General features: G+C 40.4%; 2 protein-coding genes across 2 annotated transcripts in view; one reads left to right on the top strand and one right to left on the bottom strand.

Annotated features, from left to right (window-relative positions):
- Positions 1 to 6381, top strand: part of LOC102697905 (cytoplasmic phosphatidylinositol transfer protein 1-like) — a 35083-nt gene extending 28702 nt beyond the window's left edge. The window contains exon 10 of the mRNA XM_006637301.3: positions 3439 to 6381. Coding sequence (XP_006637364.1) covers positions 3439 to 3704 — 266 coding nt within the window. The 3' untranslated portion in view covers positions 3705 to 6381. The remainder of the gene's footprint in view (positions 1 to 3438) is intronic.
- A 949-nt stretch (positions 6382 to 7330) lies between these two features.
- On the bottom strand, positions 7331 to 17343 carry LOC102697707 (ectonucleotide pyrophosphatase/phosphodiesterase family member 7). The gene is made up of 6 exons (XM_015360521.2): positions 17071 to 17343; positions 10347 to 10492; positions 9155 to 9781; positions 8600 to 8852; positions 7738 to 7855; positions 7331 to 7500 (listed from the first exon to the last, which is right to left on the bottom strand). The coding sequence occupies exons 1-6, from the start codon at positions 17327 to 17329 to the stop codon at positions 7440 to 7442; spliced, it is 1464 nt and encodes a 487-aa protein (XP_015216007.1). The 5' UTR covers positions 17330 to 17343; the 3' UTR covers positions 7331 to 7439.
- Between the last annotated feature and the right edge of the window lie 2660 nt (positions 17344 to 20003).

Below are 20003 nucleotides of genomic sequence, written 5' to 3'. Positions count from 1 at the left end.
TACCGGCGCGTGGCTCTTTAATCGGTGCAGTTTAAACGCCACTGAAGTGTTTGTCTACTGTGAAGAGAAGCCTAGCGCGTGTCATTGGGAAGTAGCTGATCATATCTCCTGGGAAAGTGCCCATGGCAAGATGTTTGCTTTCAGTTTGTCGACAGGTATTTTGAGAGTAAAGTGATACAACCACTTGGACTCAGGCTGGATATGTAGTGGTCTGGCAGGCAGATGTAGGTCAAACCTGGTAAAAAATAGCCTCAGTGATAGTAGTGGGGACAGGCCCCACAACAGCTGCTGTGGCGGTTAACCTTGGCTTTCTTTTCTTCACCACAACACTGAAGCTTTTCACTCTCCTCTTTGTTTTATTTTAACATGCACAAGTCAAGCCTTTATGTCATTGATAAAAAAAACAGTAGTGTGACAAAGTTATAACTTTCAATTGGCAAACAAATGAAAACAGTTCTGTTAGCTAAAGACCATGTTTTTGACTTTTCACATTTCCCCGTCATTCAGCCTGATGCTTTTAAGACCTAGAACCTGATGTAGAAGTCAGGCAGTGCTCAATTAAAAAAGGTTGTGTTCCTCTCCGCTGTCGGGGCCATTTTAATGTAAAACCGGTTAGAAAACGGAGCCTTATGCTGTTAAATTGATTAGACATGCTTCCGTTTAATCTCACAAAAAGTAAAACGTACGTACTGAGGATCAAAAGAAACTATCACTCATTTTAAGCTTGCAGGCTCACCAAGCCTGGTGAAAATCAAGAGAGAAAAATGCAGAGCTGGACCAATATGTCCCAGTAGTCAGTAGAGCAAGACCTTCAAGCGATCGCTATGCTGTGAGGGCACACTACTTCAGTCAGCAGTGTAGCATGTGACAGCATAGCTGAACATTCATTAACAAGACTGATGGCCACACAGGGGCCCAGACACAACACAGTATGTGTGGGTGAGCAGCAGCTTGGCTGGACTCGCCAGTAGTGGAACCAAGTGACTTCCTTGGCAGTGAACCAAGGTTTTGTGCCGACCACCTGATGGATGCCGGTGAGCATGATGCAGTGCGCTGGCTGTCGGGAACAGTCGTGGAAGTCCAGCTGCGATGGTCTGGGCAGGAGTGTCTAGTTGACACAGAACGCTTGTGATGATTGATGGCAACCTGGAAATTCCAGCAGAACCTCATCCTCATGCGGCCCATGAAACAACTGCTGTCCTGTGAGATAAGAATGAGACAGTTAAGCCATGGATGTCTTGCTCACCAGATTTGAGCCCCATTGGACATCTGTGGGATGAGCTACAGTAGGATGACGTTGCATCTAGGGTTCAGAGACCAGTGACCTGGCCCATGCTTGTCCAGGCTCTACAAGACAAATGGCACACGATCCCACAGTTTAACATCTTATGCTAATGTTGGCTTTGTCTGTTGTTTTGGGGATCTTGAATATCTGAGTAAGGACTACCTTAGTCTTCTCTTGTTTGAGACTGAAAAGTTTTTAGCCTGTCAGTGTAGGATATTCCTTTGAGCCTGGGGAATGCATCTGACTGCCCTTCTCTGCACAGTGTAAATCAGCCTAATGGTTTTACTTGTCTCGTGTCTGTGCAATAAAATGTCAGTGCTCCTGCTGCAGTTATTTTTAGTTTGCAAGACTTGCACAACTATATCATCATGACGTTATAAGTGATGTGATGTTTCTTTTGACTCTTAATATATTAAATACATAAACGTGTAGAGTGGATTTAGAGGTTTGCTGTGTAATTTCAGAAACAGTGAATGAGTCCTTGCATGCCAAAAACTTCAGCACTGCTTTATAGTCAATTTGACAAATTCCTGTTGCTGTTCGTAGTTTTTCTTTCAAAGTCAAATCAAATTCCGGGGCAACCCAAGACTTATCTGCAAGCCATTTTAAAAAATGGAAAGTGTAATGGAGTGACTTTAAAAAGCATCCCTCCTTTTTAACCAGCACTCGCAAACTGGTCGAGCTCCTTGTAGCTCGGTTCTGCACTGCCCTCTAGTGGAATGGATTTGTATCCCAGCCTTTAAAAGTGCAGTGTTAATAGTACAAAGGCGTGCCCTGTTTTTGAATTTCAAAGGGTACACAAAAGTAAAATAAAGGCTTGACTGTGACTTTCTTACACCCTTTAATGTGAAATGGATAAGCAGATAATGTGACAATCTTCACAGCAATGTCTCTGGAGGACGTGCGTAAATTCGAGAATCTGATGCATATGGCCACAAATGAGAAACTGGGATGCCAGGAGACATAGCTGACACCCGGCTGATGTATGTTTTCTTTCCTTTTAATTTTTACATTTTATTTTAAAGTTGTGCTTTAAATTTGTGGGTCTCACCAGACTGAATTAAGGGGGTGGCAAGAAGACAATCTACAGCCATGGTACCTTGATTGTCTCGTTCTCTTAAGAAGCCAGCTGATTCATCATCATTATCATTGTAATATGGCACCTCATGGTCTAGTTTCAAGACTCATTTACTAAAATCTGAAGTGATTAGTTTTAACAAACTTAACCCACCATCTGTTTGTCTTTTATGGTAGGCCTCCCCAAAAGTATCTCTCACCCATGATTGTGTGTTATGTAGTAATTCTTTGCATTTAAATAACACTTTTCATATGGTAGGGGAATCACTTCCCCCCACCACCGCAGTGCAGCACCCCCCAGGTGACACACAGCAACCATTTTGCACCTGCAGCCCCCACTGCCCAGCAGCTCAAGTGCAGAAGTGAGAACGTGCTTCACCAGTTGAAATAAGGGGGGCGTTTGGGAGGAGAGAGAGTGCAAGCTAAGAATGAGGAGTGTTATTTAGCCGGGACCTCGCGGCTAACACCCCTGCTGTTATGAGCAGGGCCAGGGGATCTTGGCTTTGGATATTTTGATCCCCAGGGAAGTGAGTCACAGGACGTACTTCACCAACACCTCTCACAGTGGTAGCCTTCTTTTCCCTGGAAGTCTGCCATCTCACTACTGACTGACCTACTACTGACCCGGCCCAGCCTGGCTTAATTTCACAGCTCTGTCAACAATGTGGTAATGATGCCGTGTCTGATGAATGCTTGACTATTTGTCTAAAGCAATTTCAAATTGTGTTTTGAAATGTTGTTGTACAGCCTCAATTATATATAGGCAAGCATGTGCTACTTAATTACTGTATCTTTAATTTTTACTCTTAAATGAATTTGTAAATGATGGGAAAAATTCTCATCTACTGACAGATTTGCCCATTAAAAGAAAATGTCATGCAATTATTGGCAGCAAGGCAGATTTTTTTTTCGTACTGAAGCATTTTCAGCCCTGATGTAAATTTCAACCATGGTCTCCAGTTTTCAAGCATTTTCAGTGGCACGGTGTGTCCCCCCCCCCACGAAGAAAGTTTGCCCTTCTGTAACAGAGAGTGACCGAGAACGGGAGCTCACCTGGCGTTTCTCCTCCCGGGCAGACATGACGATGGAGGAGGTGCGGGAGTACGAGAGAGAGACGCAGGAGGCCACCAACGAGAAGATCGGCCTGGTGACGCCCACCATCTCCATTCACGAGGTGTCCAAGCCGCCGGCCACCCGCAGCGCCCCTGCCAGTGCGCCGTCCACCCCCGTCAACGGAGACCCCCCGGACTTCCTGAACGTCCCCAAGGACCGGCCCCGCAAGAAGTCCGCCCCCGAGACTCTCACCCTGCCAGAGCTTCGAGAACGCGCCCTTCCCAAATAGCATTCCCGCGGGTCTGGACTTACCGAGAAAATGTTCTCTTTGCCGTTTTTAAGAAAAAGGAATTTAATCTCTCTATATTGATGGGGGTAAAACAATAAATGGGTTTAAAGGTTGATTTTCACAGCTTTTTTTGTTTATGTTGAAAGATTTTAATCATCCGTTTTGTCCAGATTCGGGTTTACATGTTTGTTTGGTAGCGGAGAGACAGTGTGGCTCACACCTGGAAATGACACGGGTGCCTTCTGTTTTGCTTTTCTGTGAGAAGGGATTTTTCTGTGAGAACTTCCTTTTCACCAGAACAGAACATAAAGTTCGTGAAGAAGCAGGCACTTGTGCCAGTTGTGTTTGTACTGCCGTTTTGCACAGGCCCCTGAGCAGGCATCTTGGCAGAGCTGCAGAATGCAGATACACTTAAATTCTAACTGGAGATCTGGAAATGAAATGAGCTTTAGTTCATTTAGAGTGCAGTACTTGCTGGGTAGCAGACGTTAATTTATTTTTTGAGTTAATCACACATGATTATTTTACAAGCATGAGCAGGGCTTTCAGATCTGAATGCTGGGAAGTGATTGGAAGAGCGAGCGGATGTCCTTCCACTATCATGACACAGAAGGGAGATGGTTTTGATATTACTTCTCCTAATGACTTTGTAGCATATTCTGGAATTAGACTGTTTGGGACTTCAAAATACAGTTCCCTCCCTTAGGATACTAATCCAAAGACAGTAGGAAGTTCAAGGGAAAGAGCTGCAATATGTTTTTAAAGGCCTTAAACAAAAGCTCCTTTGTTATTGTGAAAAGTAGGTGATGCATGCTTTTTTCTGGAAAGGAATTCTGATATTTAGGGTCTAGTTTCAAACTAAATATCATAGTTGTCTTTTGAAAAGACTGAGTAAGATGCTACACTGAAATGCATTCTGTCCACAGTATGAAACAAAGAAATGCTGGTCTCTCCACATGTTGTGGATGCTAGTCGTGTTAATCTTAATTGCAAGTCTTTGGAAACTTTTTTTTTGTACTCTCTGTATGCTTCTTGACTTTGTTAAACCATTGATTTCTTACCAAGTATGGTGATTTCTGATCTTTAAAATTTATGCTTACAAGTTGTAATGTTTTTCCTTCATGAATGGTTTTAGAGGCTCCTGAAAGGTACAATGTACAGGCACTTCTTCAGTGCCCTTGGTTCACTGCTTCACAGCCTGCATTGCAAGAGAACTGGACTTTTTTCGTCCCCTGCATGTTAAGAATCTGTTTTTAGTTATCAGGAAGTGCTTGTACAGTGGCAGAGGCATGTGTAGTTATTCTGCTATTATGCTATTTCTTATATTGACAATAGATCAGGTATAGGAAAAACTTGAAGTTCTCATTCTGTTGCAAGCATCTTTTCAAGTGATCTTTGATTATTAAAAAAAAAACTCTAGCATTGTCAGTTAAGTTAATTGGTCAATTAAGTCATTATTGACCAACTAAATGAATGTAGTGCCTGTTGAATCCATGCGCTACAATGGGAGAAATGGAAGAGACAAGATATGCACCTTGTAATATGACCCTCATAGGCTGAAGGTTACATTTATTGGCTTTTAAGTTACTGGCACTTGAAGACCACTCAGAAGAACTGAGAAAGGAACAATGTCAGCTCCTGTATAATTGGATTTCATCTCTGCTTTTCCTTTACAGCAGGGCAACCCTTTACATAGCCCTTGGGATTTACTCCTTTGTAGTAGTTTAATACAGTTAAAGTTAGTTATATCTTGCTGGGTTAGAAGAACTGCCCTCTTATTGTTTCTTGCACACACAAGAGCAGGGGTGTCATAGTCCAGTCCCGCAGGACAACAGTGTCCTCTTTTTATCATCCTAAACTATGAATTGCTCTATCTATCGGATAACTGGATATTTGTTACACTTTCCAAGGTCTTTTACAGCAGATTGAAGATGCAGCAGCTAACGAAAAAAATTCAGAAGCCTAGAAGAAGCGCTACATTTATCCAGTCAGTCAAATGCTCAGATCACGGAGGATAACAGGATGGATTGGAAGCAGCTGCAGCTCTCGGGGAGTGAGTGTGCCGTGCCTGTCACTGCCCCCCCAGAGCTGGGAGCGCTACCCTCTGAAGGCTCTAACCTCCCTTTAGAAAAGAATTGCCTAAAACCCAGTATTTGTTCTGCGAAGGAGTCAAATACATTCTGTACCTCATTTCTGTATATTGTGCTGAAATGGCCAGATATTACAGATATCTGAGTCCATTGAAAATGTGCCACAGGATTTGGGGATTTTTGTTTCTTTTATTTGCTTTATGTCAGAAGAGTTCTGAGTATTTATTCCCAATGCTGTTTACATGCAACACCCTTGCTTCAAGAGCCTTTTTGCTGGAGCACTCTGTTCGGTTTTGTTTTCTGTGCAGATGTGACCACTCCTTTCGATTGAGTGCAGCGAGTAACTCCTGTCAGTGTTCACTGCGTGATTAATAAACAATCTGCTTTCTATGGCTGCCCCATTATTAATTCCACTTCTGTTACCTTCAAATTCAAATCCAGTGGCAGCTGCATGTGTGGCCTCTATGAATATCTGTATATAGGTGTTAATTCTCCATCTGTGGCATTGTAGGAGGCTCTTTGGTAGCAGGAGGCTATAAAAACAAACTGGAATGTTTTTTATTAAATTTTTTCCATGCTGTACAAAAGCTCTCTCGTTGTGTTTATTCACAGTTTGTTTTAATAAGTAGCATTAACTATACAATATTTATTGTGCTGAATATCACTTAAGAGAACCTTAAAATCTATAGGATTTTGCAATTCTACCTTATGCATCTCTGTGATCCTGAATCACCAGTTTAAACTCCAGCATCTAATATGGCTTTTATGTTAGGAATTTTTAGGCTCAGAATGTTTACACCAGTATACAGTGGTATACTCCCGTATTTTACTACAGAATATTTTGTTAATTTTCAAGTGGATATTTTTGCACAGAACATCTTCTGCTGATGTGCACAAAATGAGTAGTCCTTCAGAAGTGGTTTGTAGCAAATAAATGGTGGGGAGTTTGTACTTTCTCTTGATTTCTGAAATATGGAAATGACCATGTTAGGTAATTATTTTAACTAAACAAACCTCACAGACCGCATGAAAGACTGGTGTGTTGAAATACATGAGTTCTTGCAATACATGTAACACAGGATTAACTTTGGAACACTGGCATTTTCAGGTTTTGCCCGTGTTTTTTTTCTTCAACGTCATTTGGAATAAGATTATTGGTTTCTTAATGTTTGCAAAGCTTCAGAAGATGCTGATAGTATTGCTAAAACTTTGAAAGGGAGGACACTCCAGCTACAATAACAAAGTATTTTACTTTGATGCTGGTGCCTTTATTCTGATATGCAGAGGAAAAAGCACTCTGGATTGGTGGCAGCACTGATGGCGTCTTAGGATTTGCGGCTTGATTATATATGAAGTTCAGGAGGGGAGCTGCATCAGCATGCGTCGGCTGCAGAGGAACAGGTAATAGGTTTTTCCTATGCTGAAAAGAGAAGAAAGAAAACGCAACGTTTCGGCCGTGGAGCCTTCAGGAGTCTTCACACCTGAACAAGGCCCCACGGGCGAAACGTTGTGTTTTCTTTCTTCTCTTTTCAGCGTGGAATAAACCTATTACTTGATTATATATGTCCTGGTTTTCTTTTTTCATGTCCAAGAGGATTATCTGGAAGACAGGTCGTTGATCCCAAAGCCTTGCCAGGTTCCAAAATCAAAACGAGGTGGTCTTCTTTTCTTCATTCCTGGGCTTTTCTTCTTTTTGGGGCTCTGACCTGATGAATAGGAGCAAATATAGTCAGCTTTTCAAATTTGAATCATCTTTTACCTTTAAAAGTGTTGCACACTTGTATTTGTATGAATTGCCTTAAAGGGGATTGCTTCATAATTTTTTTTTATTCAGAAGAGGTGTTATTTCAACCAAGCATGGACCTCTTCTGAATAAAAAAGTGCACCATTTCTTATATTTGAGCATCTGTGGTGTTTTTTCTATTCCTGCACAGTATACTCACCCTTTATTTCTTTTGTAAACAGCGTGCCCCGCATAGGAGATAAATAACAAAGACAGCACACCAAGGAGTGAACACAACATGATGAGTGCCACAAAGCTCGCCGACAAGGGGCTTCCTTCTGCAACAGAGAAACACAACTGTCAGCTCGAAGTTCCTCTGTGAATCAGATTTGTTTAGTCCTCTGAAGCAAGCGTTTCCTGCAGGGTTTTTCTGGGATTCGGAAATGTTGGTTCCAGGAAAGCGGCACGCCTTCAGTCAGAAGAGTCTGAGGGCTAGGATTTTTTTCCGAATATTGTCGGTTTTACAAAAGTCAGAAACCAAACCATCTTTAAGTTATTTACTCTTAATTGCTATTTTTAAAGTTTCCTGTTATCACTGCTGAATTATAATAGCCCTAATTTACATTTAATTAATGTACCACAGGCACAGTGAATATTTTCATGCTCAGTCACTTCAAAATGCCTGATGGTCACCCTGTCTGGGATGGGTTCTCAAGTGTAAACTGTGTGTTCACAATAACTCGGTAACTTGTGAGGCAGTTTGTTGTTTTACGTGTGCTTTTTATCGCAGAGTTGGCTTCATTTGTCTTATGGCGCACAACATTTATTTATGATTTAGTGTGCTGAGAATTTAAACAATGAAATGGGTACCCCTTTGAGTACACGTTAGTCAGCCTTCGTGAGGATGTGGTACAATTCCAATTTATCTCAAATGAATTTGTTAAGATTCATCTACGGTGTCGTGACTGGGGTTGTTCAGGGGGGTTTGGAACGAGGTCATAATGAACTTAAAACTATCCTCTGTGGTGCTGTATGCTACAGAGCTGCAGTTGGGCTGTCTTTCTTTATAAAGCTCCCCCTACCAGGTTTTACAGGGCTGGGGTCCAAGTCAAACCTCTCCACCAGCATGCCCTCCGTGAAGGCCAGGGAACCGTTGTTGGGAGCAGGGGTCACGCCGAGCAGTTTGCACATCAGTGGGTAGATGTTGATGCTGTCAAAGGCCTCTGCCAGGTAATTCTTTTTAAAGTCTGGGCCAAAGGCTCGGAAAATCATTTTCATGTCCATTTCTTCGTTGCTAAAGCCATGGTCTCCTTTGTTGACGTAAAATATTACTCTCTGTGGACAGTGGAACAGAGATCTTATTAAAGAGCACAGTGCTCTTTTGAAAATGAACACACTGAGCTTGAGTATTTGTTACATCAAGATTATAGAGTTGGCAGTACAATAGGACCCTTACAGGAACATTTTTTCTTGTGCCTTGTTTATTGAGGCATGAATCTAAGGTGTCACTGGATTCGGGGAAAAAAACAAAAACAAAACTAAGTTAGAGATTATCTTTTATGCAGAATGTGGTTTAACCTGCCAAAGACTATTTTTAATGACGTACTTTAAGCAAAATAAAAATGATTACAACTTACAGAGTTCATATTGTACCCCAGATCTCCAACAACAATAATTGGTTGTATTCTGTCATGCTTAGCCAAATGGAAGCTCTCAGGAAGCTCAGCTTTCTTGTAGACTCTCAAGTGCGGGTGAACATTCTTTAGGGACAGATAGACTTCTTCTTCTTTGCCTGCCTTGGGTGTGATCATCCCAAATCCTCCATAGTCCAGTAAGTCAAAGTGGACCAGTTTAATGAAGCTCATATAGTTGGATAGCTTGATTTCCTCCACCACTGGGGCCTTCTTGATGGTGGTCATACCGTGGTCAGAGGTTATGATGACATTGAGGCGGTCCTTCAGGTTGTGTCTCTCTATGGCCTCCAGCAGAAAGCCAATAGTCTTGTCGATCTGTCGGATGATTGCACGACGTTCCTCTGTCTCAGGACCTTTTTGGTGCCCCACCTTGTCCGGCTCTCCGTAGTACAGCGTGACAAAGTCAAAGTCCTCTTTGGAGAACCAGTCCATGACTGTCTCAATGTTCTCTCGCCACTCTGTCTCGTTAGAGTCGGGGTGATTGTACGACTCCACCAGGGAGCGGTAGACAGACTGGCCACTATAATTGGCTCCTCCTCCAGGATAGTGGAATGATGCGGTCTTTAGTCCCTGGGAATGAGCAACAACAAGGGCATATATAACCAAAAACAAATATTTAGAATCATCAGGAGTGATGGAAAGGAATATTGCATAGAGTCTAAACATTTTCTTCAGTTCTACAACAGTAAAAGAACTGTAAAAATACTGTAAGTCGTTGAGGAGGCAATAGGGGATTAGTAATAGAAGATGAAAAGGTTAAATTAATATTTCATGCAGTCATGAAGACTGCTTCAGCAATAGATAAGATAATCATAGTGCACAACAGTTGCTGCAAGGCTCTTTAGTGTTCTAAATTCAGCTTTGTTTTGGTTCTTGAACAGAAATAGGAGGAATATAAAAATACTGGAAGACAAAGTAAATTGTTGTCAGTCACTCTTGGACAAAATATCGCTCAAAGCACATGTATGCTCTTTACCTTGCAAATAACCGGATACAAGTGTCAGGCATCAGCCTGAATTATCTTCAGGAATTCATCCACAACATGCACATGTATTCACAAACAAACACATGTGTAGCCCCTATCCCTTTGCCATGTTCATTGAAATGTGACAGGGAAGAAGACTTCAGGACCCACCTGATTCTGTGCAGTGATCCACAAAGGCATGACTCCATTGTCCCACCACTCTGACCTGTTCTGAGTGGCCTTGTGGGATAGCTTCAGAAGAGTCTTAGGGTTAAACATCATGTTGTGAACAACACCATGATCTTCAATCCACCTGCCTAAAATCAAGACATTTTGAAAAGAGCAAGTGCAACATTAAGACCGGCTCAGAGAGTCACTTGCACCACTTCAGAAGAATGGGTCCCACTTCATTTTCTTGCCACAGGGCTGTTTCTTCACAGGGCAGGGTATTTCAGTTTTTGTTGTTAAGTTGCAACCAGTACCCCCAAAATAATTTCAGTTTTAACAGTTTCTTTCATAATTCTACAAATTAGTCCAGTCCTGGACCTGTAGGGACCGTGCGTCTGCACGTTTTCTAGGTCTCTTGAAAGCAGCAGCTCCTGAAAATCTTGCAGTTAAATTGGTCCAATTAAACCAGTAACCATGCAAATGAGCTCATTAAGAGTTAAGATGGCATGCAAATCTGCAGAGACACTAAGCCTCCAGGAACAGTGGACAGGCCTGCTTGTATCATGGTCTTTACACAAGAATACTGTACGTGCAGCACTAAGAAGTATTTTGCTGTAGGTTTTGTTGTAGTTACCAAGATTTAGCTGCCACAAGGTGGCAGAAAAGGTCAAGAAATCCATGATGTTTTCTGTCGCTAGGTGGAGCAACTGAAGTCAAACTAAAAACAGTGTTGCACGTCATGAATTACTAAATTGAACATTTTGGGCTTATCTTATAAAACTGTAAGTATACATCATTATATATGGGAAAAATAGGAAGTATCTTATTTTATTTTTGGAATTCATTTATTCATATGCTAGGTGTGTAAGCCTGATTCTCTTGATAAATGTAAAATGTGAGAATATGTATGATATCTTGAGTGTTATTGAACATTAGGAGACATCATTGTACACTTTAACTTCTATAGCCCTGAAATATTACAGTATTTTGTGAATACCATAGAACAGTATATTTAATATGAAGGGCTAGATGACCATTTCTGGTATTGATACTGGATTAAAGTATTAAACAATTTCCCCCAGTTTTAAAATGATTTTGCTTTTGGTTTTTCAGGTGTTCTTTTTTTCTTATTGTGAAACATCCCATGAAAACCTTCCTTGGGTTCAATTTGGTTTCTTAATTAAATTCAGAAAAAGCTGTTAACTACTATATAAGGTTGTTTGTTATTATCTTCATTATCCTGATTGAGCGTCGGATTTTCTTCTACCTCCTCCTTAATTCAAATGCAGAGCTGACACATGACGTTAATTGTTCGTCCCTGATCCTATTTTAACTTGCATTTCATTTTTGCAATTGACTAATTTAGTGTCTAGTGGGATCTCTTATTGTTCTGCGTTTTATTTTTTCTCCAAAGCTTAACAAAAGATGTCGGATACATTTTCATTGCAGCATTAAGTAGCCATCATACAGAGAGCTAATCTTAAATTTAAAAGTCCATAGTTCTACAGGATAAAATAGCAGCTTTATACTCACAGCACTCAAGATGTCCCTTAATTAAGATGAAGGAACAATCTACAATTCAGTAAAATGTAAATGAAATTAATACCTAGGATGCTCGAAGTGGTTGTGTATTTTGCAAACTGATTTGGGAGCTACTTTTGCAAAGTATGTAGTGTTTCGGTTCTGATCCAGAATCGCCTGGCTTATTACAGTACATCTAGAGCTCTACTGAAGCAGAGGAGCTTCCCATGCATGCTCCACATTTTGTTCATCATAATGACAGACCAAGACGTCTGAGCTACTAACTTCCCACATAACAAAGTCTTCATGCTGCTAACAGTCAGAAAAAAAAACATCACCTTGCATCTGCAAGAAATAAAAGATAAAAAAGAGCACATGATATATAATATATACATACTACATGATCTATATTATGCAAATCAGTCAGTGTGCAAAGTACCCAGGTGGATTGTTTCAAAAGTCAATGTGAGCTCCAGGTTAGAATTTATAGATGACTCGGCTAAAATATTCACTCTGCTGTGCACAAAATAAGGGTATCAATCTGGAAAACTGCTTTAGAATGCGTGATGTGTAAGGCTGTCTTCTTAATGACCCGCCCCCATGCAGCACATATACAATGTAGTGCAAAAGGTCAAATGTGTAGTTTGCACGTTTTCTCCTTACCTTTCCTGCATGAAAGTACTGTGTATGCGGAAGTATTGTCCTGTTTCTTCTGGCCAATTCAGGAGAAGAGAAATCTGACTTATTGAGACTTTCTCTTGGCTGTAAGAAAACTTACAGCAATCGAAAGCACAGCTGAACTCTTCAGCTACATACTGTAAATCCATTTTGTTAATAAAACTCAAGGCTGAATTTTAACTAAGCCTATACATGTTACCTTCAAGAAAAAGTCCAGAAAAAAGTTGGCCCAAGGTAATAGCATCTGTCTGGGTACCATTTCCTTGTGTACTGGTACGGTATCTTTAAGAGTGATTTTTCTACCAGTTGTCAGTTTGTTTTCATATTAAGAATCGAACACCAAGGTTCTTTGGTATCTATTTAAGTGAACATGTTTGTGCTGAATCAAGGCTGTGGTCACTGCCAAATGGAAGACCAAATTGTGACACCCCTGACTTGAAAGTACCTATTGAAAATCAGGCATGAGTTCTAAATCCACTCATCTGTAGAATAAGGTATGCAGATTTAATATCTTATGGCTTCAGAAACAGCACTCTACTAAACTACAATTCCAGATCTTTAGGCTAAAGTGGGTGATTCTTGGTCATGAATTCATAGATTCAGACAGGAGATTCTATGTATGCAAAAATTGCAGCAATGGTGCTATTCAGATGGTTTATCTCAAGCATATTAGAAAACTTCCAGTGCATTAAATGATCCTTTCAGTTATGCTGCCCCACAATCTATCTTATTTCCTCTTTTACTCTACTAATAAACATGAACTAATCCCCTCTTTTATTCAAGGAGCTCCACACAGATAAATTAACTAGTACATACTGGTTGCCTCAGCACATTGTAGGGGTGCCCTGTGCTTACCCAGCATTTGCAATTAAGCCCTACTCAGCACCTGCCTGTTCATTTTCTGATTCTTCTTTATCTTTCTCACACATGTGAAGCCGAATAGATGCTCTGGGAAAGGGAGCTTGCAATTAGATGGGTGAGACTCTGTGTGCAGGGCTGTGCACATGTAAATGTGTTAACCACAGAGCTCTGTCTTTCTGCTGGCCTGCTTTTATCTTTTCTTCCTACCAGCCAATGCAGGATAAAGGCTTTTGCAATTAGGATCCCAGCAGCAGCGTCTCCAGGATGTGCAACATTTTTCTTGGCAAAATAACGGGGGAATACAGAGTTTCCAGCTGATCTAAGCATTTCCTCTAAGCTGCTTTATGGCTTCTGCACCAGCCTGGTCTGCGTGTGAACAGTCTCCCGTGTTTTGTCCCATTTCTTGTCTTCCATTGATTTCTGCACCTGTATAGTCTAATCTCTCTCTCCCAAGTTAAGGTAGCATTAAACTAATTGGACATCAATTTTTTTAAAAAAGATCTTGCTTTTCCAGATACAGTCACGCACACACACTCCCAATACACACTAAAACGCTTTCCATTCATTTTTTTAGTACAGTATGAATCCCCCTTACTGATGTTGTGTCACTGGTGAACAAACCAGATTTGAGATTGATTGTATTATATAGTCTTCCCAAAGGATTTAAGAAGTGCTAATTGGCTGCCTTCAAATACACATATTACACTTATAATGTGAAGAAAGAGACGTTAAAAACAATATATTTTTTTGGTTCAAAGCAGGGCTTTTTTTCAGAGGTAGATAAATATCTTTAAAAGATCCATTATGCTTCAGTACTCTACCCGCCATTTGTGTATTTAATGTTAGCTGTTCATCTATACCACAAGGGCGTTTAGAATTCAGTTCATGAAACGGACCAGTTTAATGCTGATGTAATCCTGTTGGTTCTCTTCACTCTGCAAACTGCCTCTCTAGCAGTGTGTGCTGCTCAATCTGTTTAATGCTTCAGGTAGCAGTGCTTCAGTAAGCATTATTAGCTGATAATTTGTGATCTTGGATCCGAAGACCTTGAGATGATAGCTGGCTGGTCAAAGATCATCGGTGAAGGCTAAGCTCTCGCTTGTTGCCAAATGGAGTTTCCTTCCAGGAAAAGAAAAGCTCCCTACAGGATTCTGTTTTCAAGCCAGAGTTTCGTGACAAAAACTGAGCAGTGAAGCATGTGCAGGTGTAACCTGCCCGATGATGAAAAATGATAGTTTATATAAGGTGTCAGAAGATATGAGCGATCACATTGCACTGAAGTTTAAAACCACCATACACAAGCTCCAGCACATCAGGGGACACTCAGCTATACTGTAGCTAAACAGTGTCACCTGTCAAATGTAAATATGTGAAAAGAATAGCGCTTACAGCCTTTAATTTTTTTTAAATGCATTTCAAATACAACTCTATTTTGCTTTAGAGTTATGAAAATACAGTAGACATAAAGTTTTATTTGACTTTCTAGCTTAATTGCCCAAAACATGATCTCAATTAAACTTTCTAGCTTAACTGCCCATAACATGATCTCAATTAAAAGCAAGAATTGAGTGTCCATCTGCGTGTTACGAAGTGCAATGGGAAATTAAGGACTCTGAGGCACTGACCATGAGAGAAGAGGAATTCTTTTCCAGCTGAACCCTGAGAGAGAGGTGTGTGGAAATCCATGTCATGGATGTGCAGTATGTTCCTGGAAATGCCCGGACAGAGGGTGGTTGACCTCTGCTTTTGCGTTTGACAAAACCAGGGCACCAGCTGAGGTGCCAGCGCCTCATCTGAGTTGTCCTGTTCTAGATAAGTCTGCTTGGGTTTTTGAACCATATGTGATACTTTGGCTGACAGTAAAAATACACACAGACACAACTGTGCTGCTTTGGCTGAGTAAGTCTGTTTTTTTTCTTTTCTTCATAGACACTTCAAACTACCCAAAAGAAAATGATAAAATAACTAGAGATGTGCTGGCAGTAAACCAAAGCTTTTTACTGCTCCAAGGGCACATTCAGAAAAATCTTGAATTCACTCAGAGAATCACTGGAAATAGGATTTTCTATGCTGCTCCTGTTACTTTTACTTTGCAGTTCTGCAGGTCCACACGATGTTATTTGCTGTAGCAGGTTACACTGTGTTATGATTATTGACCAGACCCAATTTTTTGATCAGCTTATCATATTCCATTCTTTCGTTCATAAAGCATAAAGCTTCCCACTGCATGCTTCACAAGAAAAAGACAGGACAGATACTGTTAGAAAGCAGGAAGGGAAATGAACCACCAATTGGCAATGTCTCAAAAGTAGCAGCAAAATTTTTTAAAAGCCTTTCCTTTTGATTTAAAAGCCCAGTGTGGAGGGATTTCTGGGCTACGATGCTCTGTAGTTGTCTGTTTATAGACAGAAACTAAATTTATTATAAATGCGTCCATTTTTTAAATGTCAGGATAATTTGTTTATAACGAGCTCTTGGTTGTTTTCTATTGGCCTTCTTTATTTGAATCTGTGGGAAAAGCTCTGATATTGGTTAGCATTTACTCTGTTATTGTGCTTGTAACATTTTTAGTAATGTCGTGTACTATATATTACATTTTATAGAGGATCATCACCTCAAACACCGTAGCTAATGTAGTGCTATTGAACCAAGTCTAAAGCAGTATCCCTCCACTACTGTCTTCCCTCACTGTGGAACAACCACATGGTATGGTAAGCATGATCACTGTGCATTAGTACAGTACATTTCACAAGAAACAGAGTGAATATAGTATATTTATCTTATAAATATATATTATATATTATCTTATCTGTATATAATCAACAGTTTATATAGTGCTATGCAGAGTATACTGCAGGAGGTCGTATTACTCCTGAGACCACAGTGTAGTCCCTTCACACTTTTCTTTCTCAGAAGTGCTGATGCTTTCAGAGAACTAGCAGAAAATTCTCATAGTAACAGGTTATCTGCTGTGTTGATACTGTATATTACTGTATACTGTATAATGTACTGTATATTGGGAATCTCCTGCATCTTTTACTTCGTAATGTTCAGTTTTTCCTCAGGACAACATAGACTCGTCTTTCTGTAAACTGGTGGCACAAACTTTGCAGGGGAGAAGTGTTTATGTGCTCTGAGTCCTCAACAAACCTACTTGGCTGGCCACAAGTTGTCCTCTATTTTTTATATTCGTACCCCATTGTACTGTATGTTAATGGCATATTTTAATCTATAACTCTGATTTAAACTGAAAGGTTCACAAAGTAGGGACCTTTTTGTGTCCTAATACTTAGGTTTTGCTGTGCTGTTACAATATCCCAAATGTAAAATAATCTCAAGCAGCAGCCTGAAAAATATTCTATACTTCACTAGAGTTCACACATTTTGAAAAAGGTGTAACACGAACAGGGCAGACTGGAGTCCATCACAGAGAGTGTGTTTGAATATATGTGTTCTGAGATCAGGCACGCTGAGTCAATGTTCCTTACTTGACAGCAGTACATTACATTAGCTTTGGCAAACTCATTACATGCATGCAAGTGAGAATCAGCAAGTCAATAAAACAGTTAAGCAGGTGGTTCTATAAAGATATTGCAGTGTGTGGGCTGGAAGGCCTCCAAGGTGAGTTGCTCTGTTCTGACAAATCAGTGTGCCCAGAAAGCCTTACCTGTGATGGTGGTGAAGTGAGATGGTGATGTCATGGTGATCATTGGAGGGGTGATATATTTTGCCTTTACTCCCTCGTGCACCAAGTAGTCCAGGTTTGGCGTTTCAACATCCTGGTCGTAGTCCCATCTAAAGCCATCGAAGGAAATCACCAGCAGCTTGTTGAAGGTCTTCCGTCTTGTGCCTGGTACTGGCCTGCCTTTCGCTTCCTGTCCAAGAAGGACAAGTGAGAGGAAAAACCACCTTGAAATCGTAGCCATGGGTGTGAGTGTGAGATGCGAAGGCTCAGAGAGACCTTGTCTGTCTGCCTCATGCCTTTTTATAGCAGGGAGAGGGCAGGAAGATAAGGTTATGTGTCAGAGTCTTAACTCCCCGAAGTGCTAAAACAGACCGCTGTGAGGTCTGGGGATGACCTTTGAGCTCATTTCTGCATGAATAATATTCTTCAGATGAGAAGGTTTTCTTACAAGGATAAATATGCAGCGCTTTTCTTCTTTAATGAATCTTATTGTAAGTTTTAGTATACGTTTATTAGAACTGGGTGTATTAGTACCCAGTAAACATATCCTATCTGCTTTATTTAAAAATGACTGAAAGTCATGGGCTCTCAGAATACCATAATGGAACATATAAATATGCTTAAAATTTAAAGTCCATTTTGGCTTTTCCTTAAATTTTGGTATAAAACAATCAGATCAGGTTATTTATGGTGATATCCAGTACTGACTGAATGACCGGTGTAATTTTTTCATCTTCATCCGCACTGAGAGTGTTCCATTTACAAGAACTCCTTTTATGAAACACCTGATCAAATGACCTTGCAAAGCTGTGAAGAGTGTAATTCCAGGGCCGCTAGTGATGCAGTATTCTGAAACTGCAGACTTGAAAGCGAATTTGTCATGACACAAACCACAGGGTTGTTCAAAATCTACCACAGAAACTTTCAAAACTACATCTACAAAAGCAGAAAATAAAATCCTTGCAAAAGGCTTTATAAGAACCCTATCTATATGACTTATGAAACTGATGCCCAGAGAATGGGCCCTCTGTAATTGAAACATTGAAGAATTCATGGTTGGATAGATTCAAGATGGATTTGATCCAACAGGCAGGAGCTGAGGGACCTGGACAGCACACTCATTACCTAAGGATGACAAATGAATATCTTCTTTTATTGACACTTGGAATGGCAAAAGTAACTGTACAGTACATTTGTAAAAACAGGCTGAACATGGACATGAATTCTGACTTGGTTTTTAATTCATTTTTATTTTGATTCATTTGTAGTATATCTCAGCATGACTAGGATGGTTTCAAAACAAACTTTCTTCAAAGCTCATATCCAGAGCAATTCAAGTTAAATAAAGAAATTTGGACCAGCCAGAAGTTCTAGCAGCATTTGTGTCCTTAACATCTTGAGCCACTATGATACTCAGACTGTTATGGACATAAGACATTTTATATGGCTCCATTACAGAGATAACTTATTGGCTTGTATGAAAACGTTTGTCTGTAAGTTATATTGGCCTAAATATTTCATGAAATATACATGCTGAGCAGTTACAGCAGAAAGTTCAGGATTACAATATTTACTTCTGTCCTAGTTCACCAAAATATAACCACAGGTGGAAATTTTGTCAATAAGATGGACTTTGCACTGTATTGTGTCAATTTACCGCATGTGTTTAAGGTAATACGCACGTTATCCATGATGGGGTGGAGGAAAAGAAAGGGGTATTGATGGGAAGGGATGTTATGTTTAGATCATTGGCTATTCCCTTCACGTTCATTTTCCAAATGATCGTTTTGGAAGATTTCTTATCGCCAAGAAGAAAGACAGTGAATTAGGAATGCTGCCACACTGCAGTATAAAAAATAAATGAGATGACAAATCTAATGAACAAAACCTTCCTATCAGTCATGACAGCAGCTGCAGAACAAATAAGATGTTTTGTGACAGCAGGACTGTTTTACACCACGCTGCATTCATTCTTTAGGAATAAATTATGAATCAGAAGGTCACAGCCCCATATACTGTATATCTGGGATATATGCTGAGAGAAGGAGAGAACCAAGTTGTGTTTTTTTTAGATGTTTTTCAGAGATTCATTGTCAAGATTTGGAAACGTGGGTCATAACTAAGCAGAGAGGCAGCAAAAGTTAGCAATAGTGTATAGGTCCTGTTGAGAACATCTGCATTTACTGTCCTGAGAGTCAGGGTATCTGGGTTACTAAACTACAGTACTCTTCACCTCACTACCTTCAGCACCCCGTCCAAGTGGATCCCTAGGTCTCTTGAAATCATTTCATGCTTTCAGCTTGGAAAAGGAGTCCGCCTATAGCACGTCCTCTAGCTAGGAACCAGTATTTGAGAGGACTTTATTGAGAGCAACCTGTATTTTAGTCCTTAGGCTCCAAACTGCTGATGAAGCCTCCTTTTTAAGCCACCAACTGAGCAATCATTAAGCAATTTCGTTGCATTACTGTACTTCAACCATCTTTTTCCTTTTTCACAAGGCCTGGGTAGAAGGTGATGTGTCTGGAAGGGTGTTTGGCATTGACATACAGTACCAAGGATTCTATCTTACATCTACCGTAGAGTACAGCATGCCTGTTCAGTTGTGCTTCTCACATGACCTTACACAGAAAAGCAGTATTCTTCTTGGGAAGGGTTTAAAAACGTTTTGTTTTGCAGTCAGTGAATCTGGAAGTTAATTGCCCAGGGGCTGTTGACTTGGGCCTTACAAGTCAAATGTAGAAAGTTTGCCAGCAGGCCTTGAAGGATGTCATTTGTATGCCTTGACCATGTAAACAATCCAGTCACACTGTTAACATTCCCTCCAAATTCATTTACATGTTTCACAGCACACTGTGACACCAAGGAGCAATTCACATTAGCAGATAAAACATCTGCTTACATATCATTCAGTCCAG

The sequence above is a fragment of the Lepisosteus oculatus genome, chromosome 19 (assembly GCF_040954835.1).
Source record: "Lepisosteus oculatus isolate fLepOcu1 chromosome 19, fLepOcu1.hap2, whole genome shotgun sequence".
Classification (NCBI taxonomy): Eukaryota; Metazoa; Chordata; class Actinopteri; order Semionotiformes; family Lepisosteidae; genus Lepisosteus; species Lepisosteus oculatus.
Note: the sequence above shows the minus strand (reverse complement) of the source record. Positions and strands in the feature narration are given on the sequence as shown.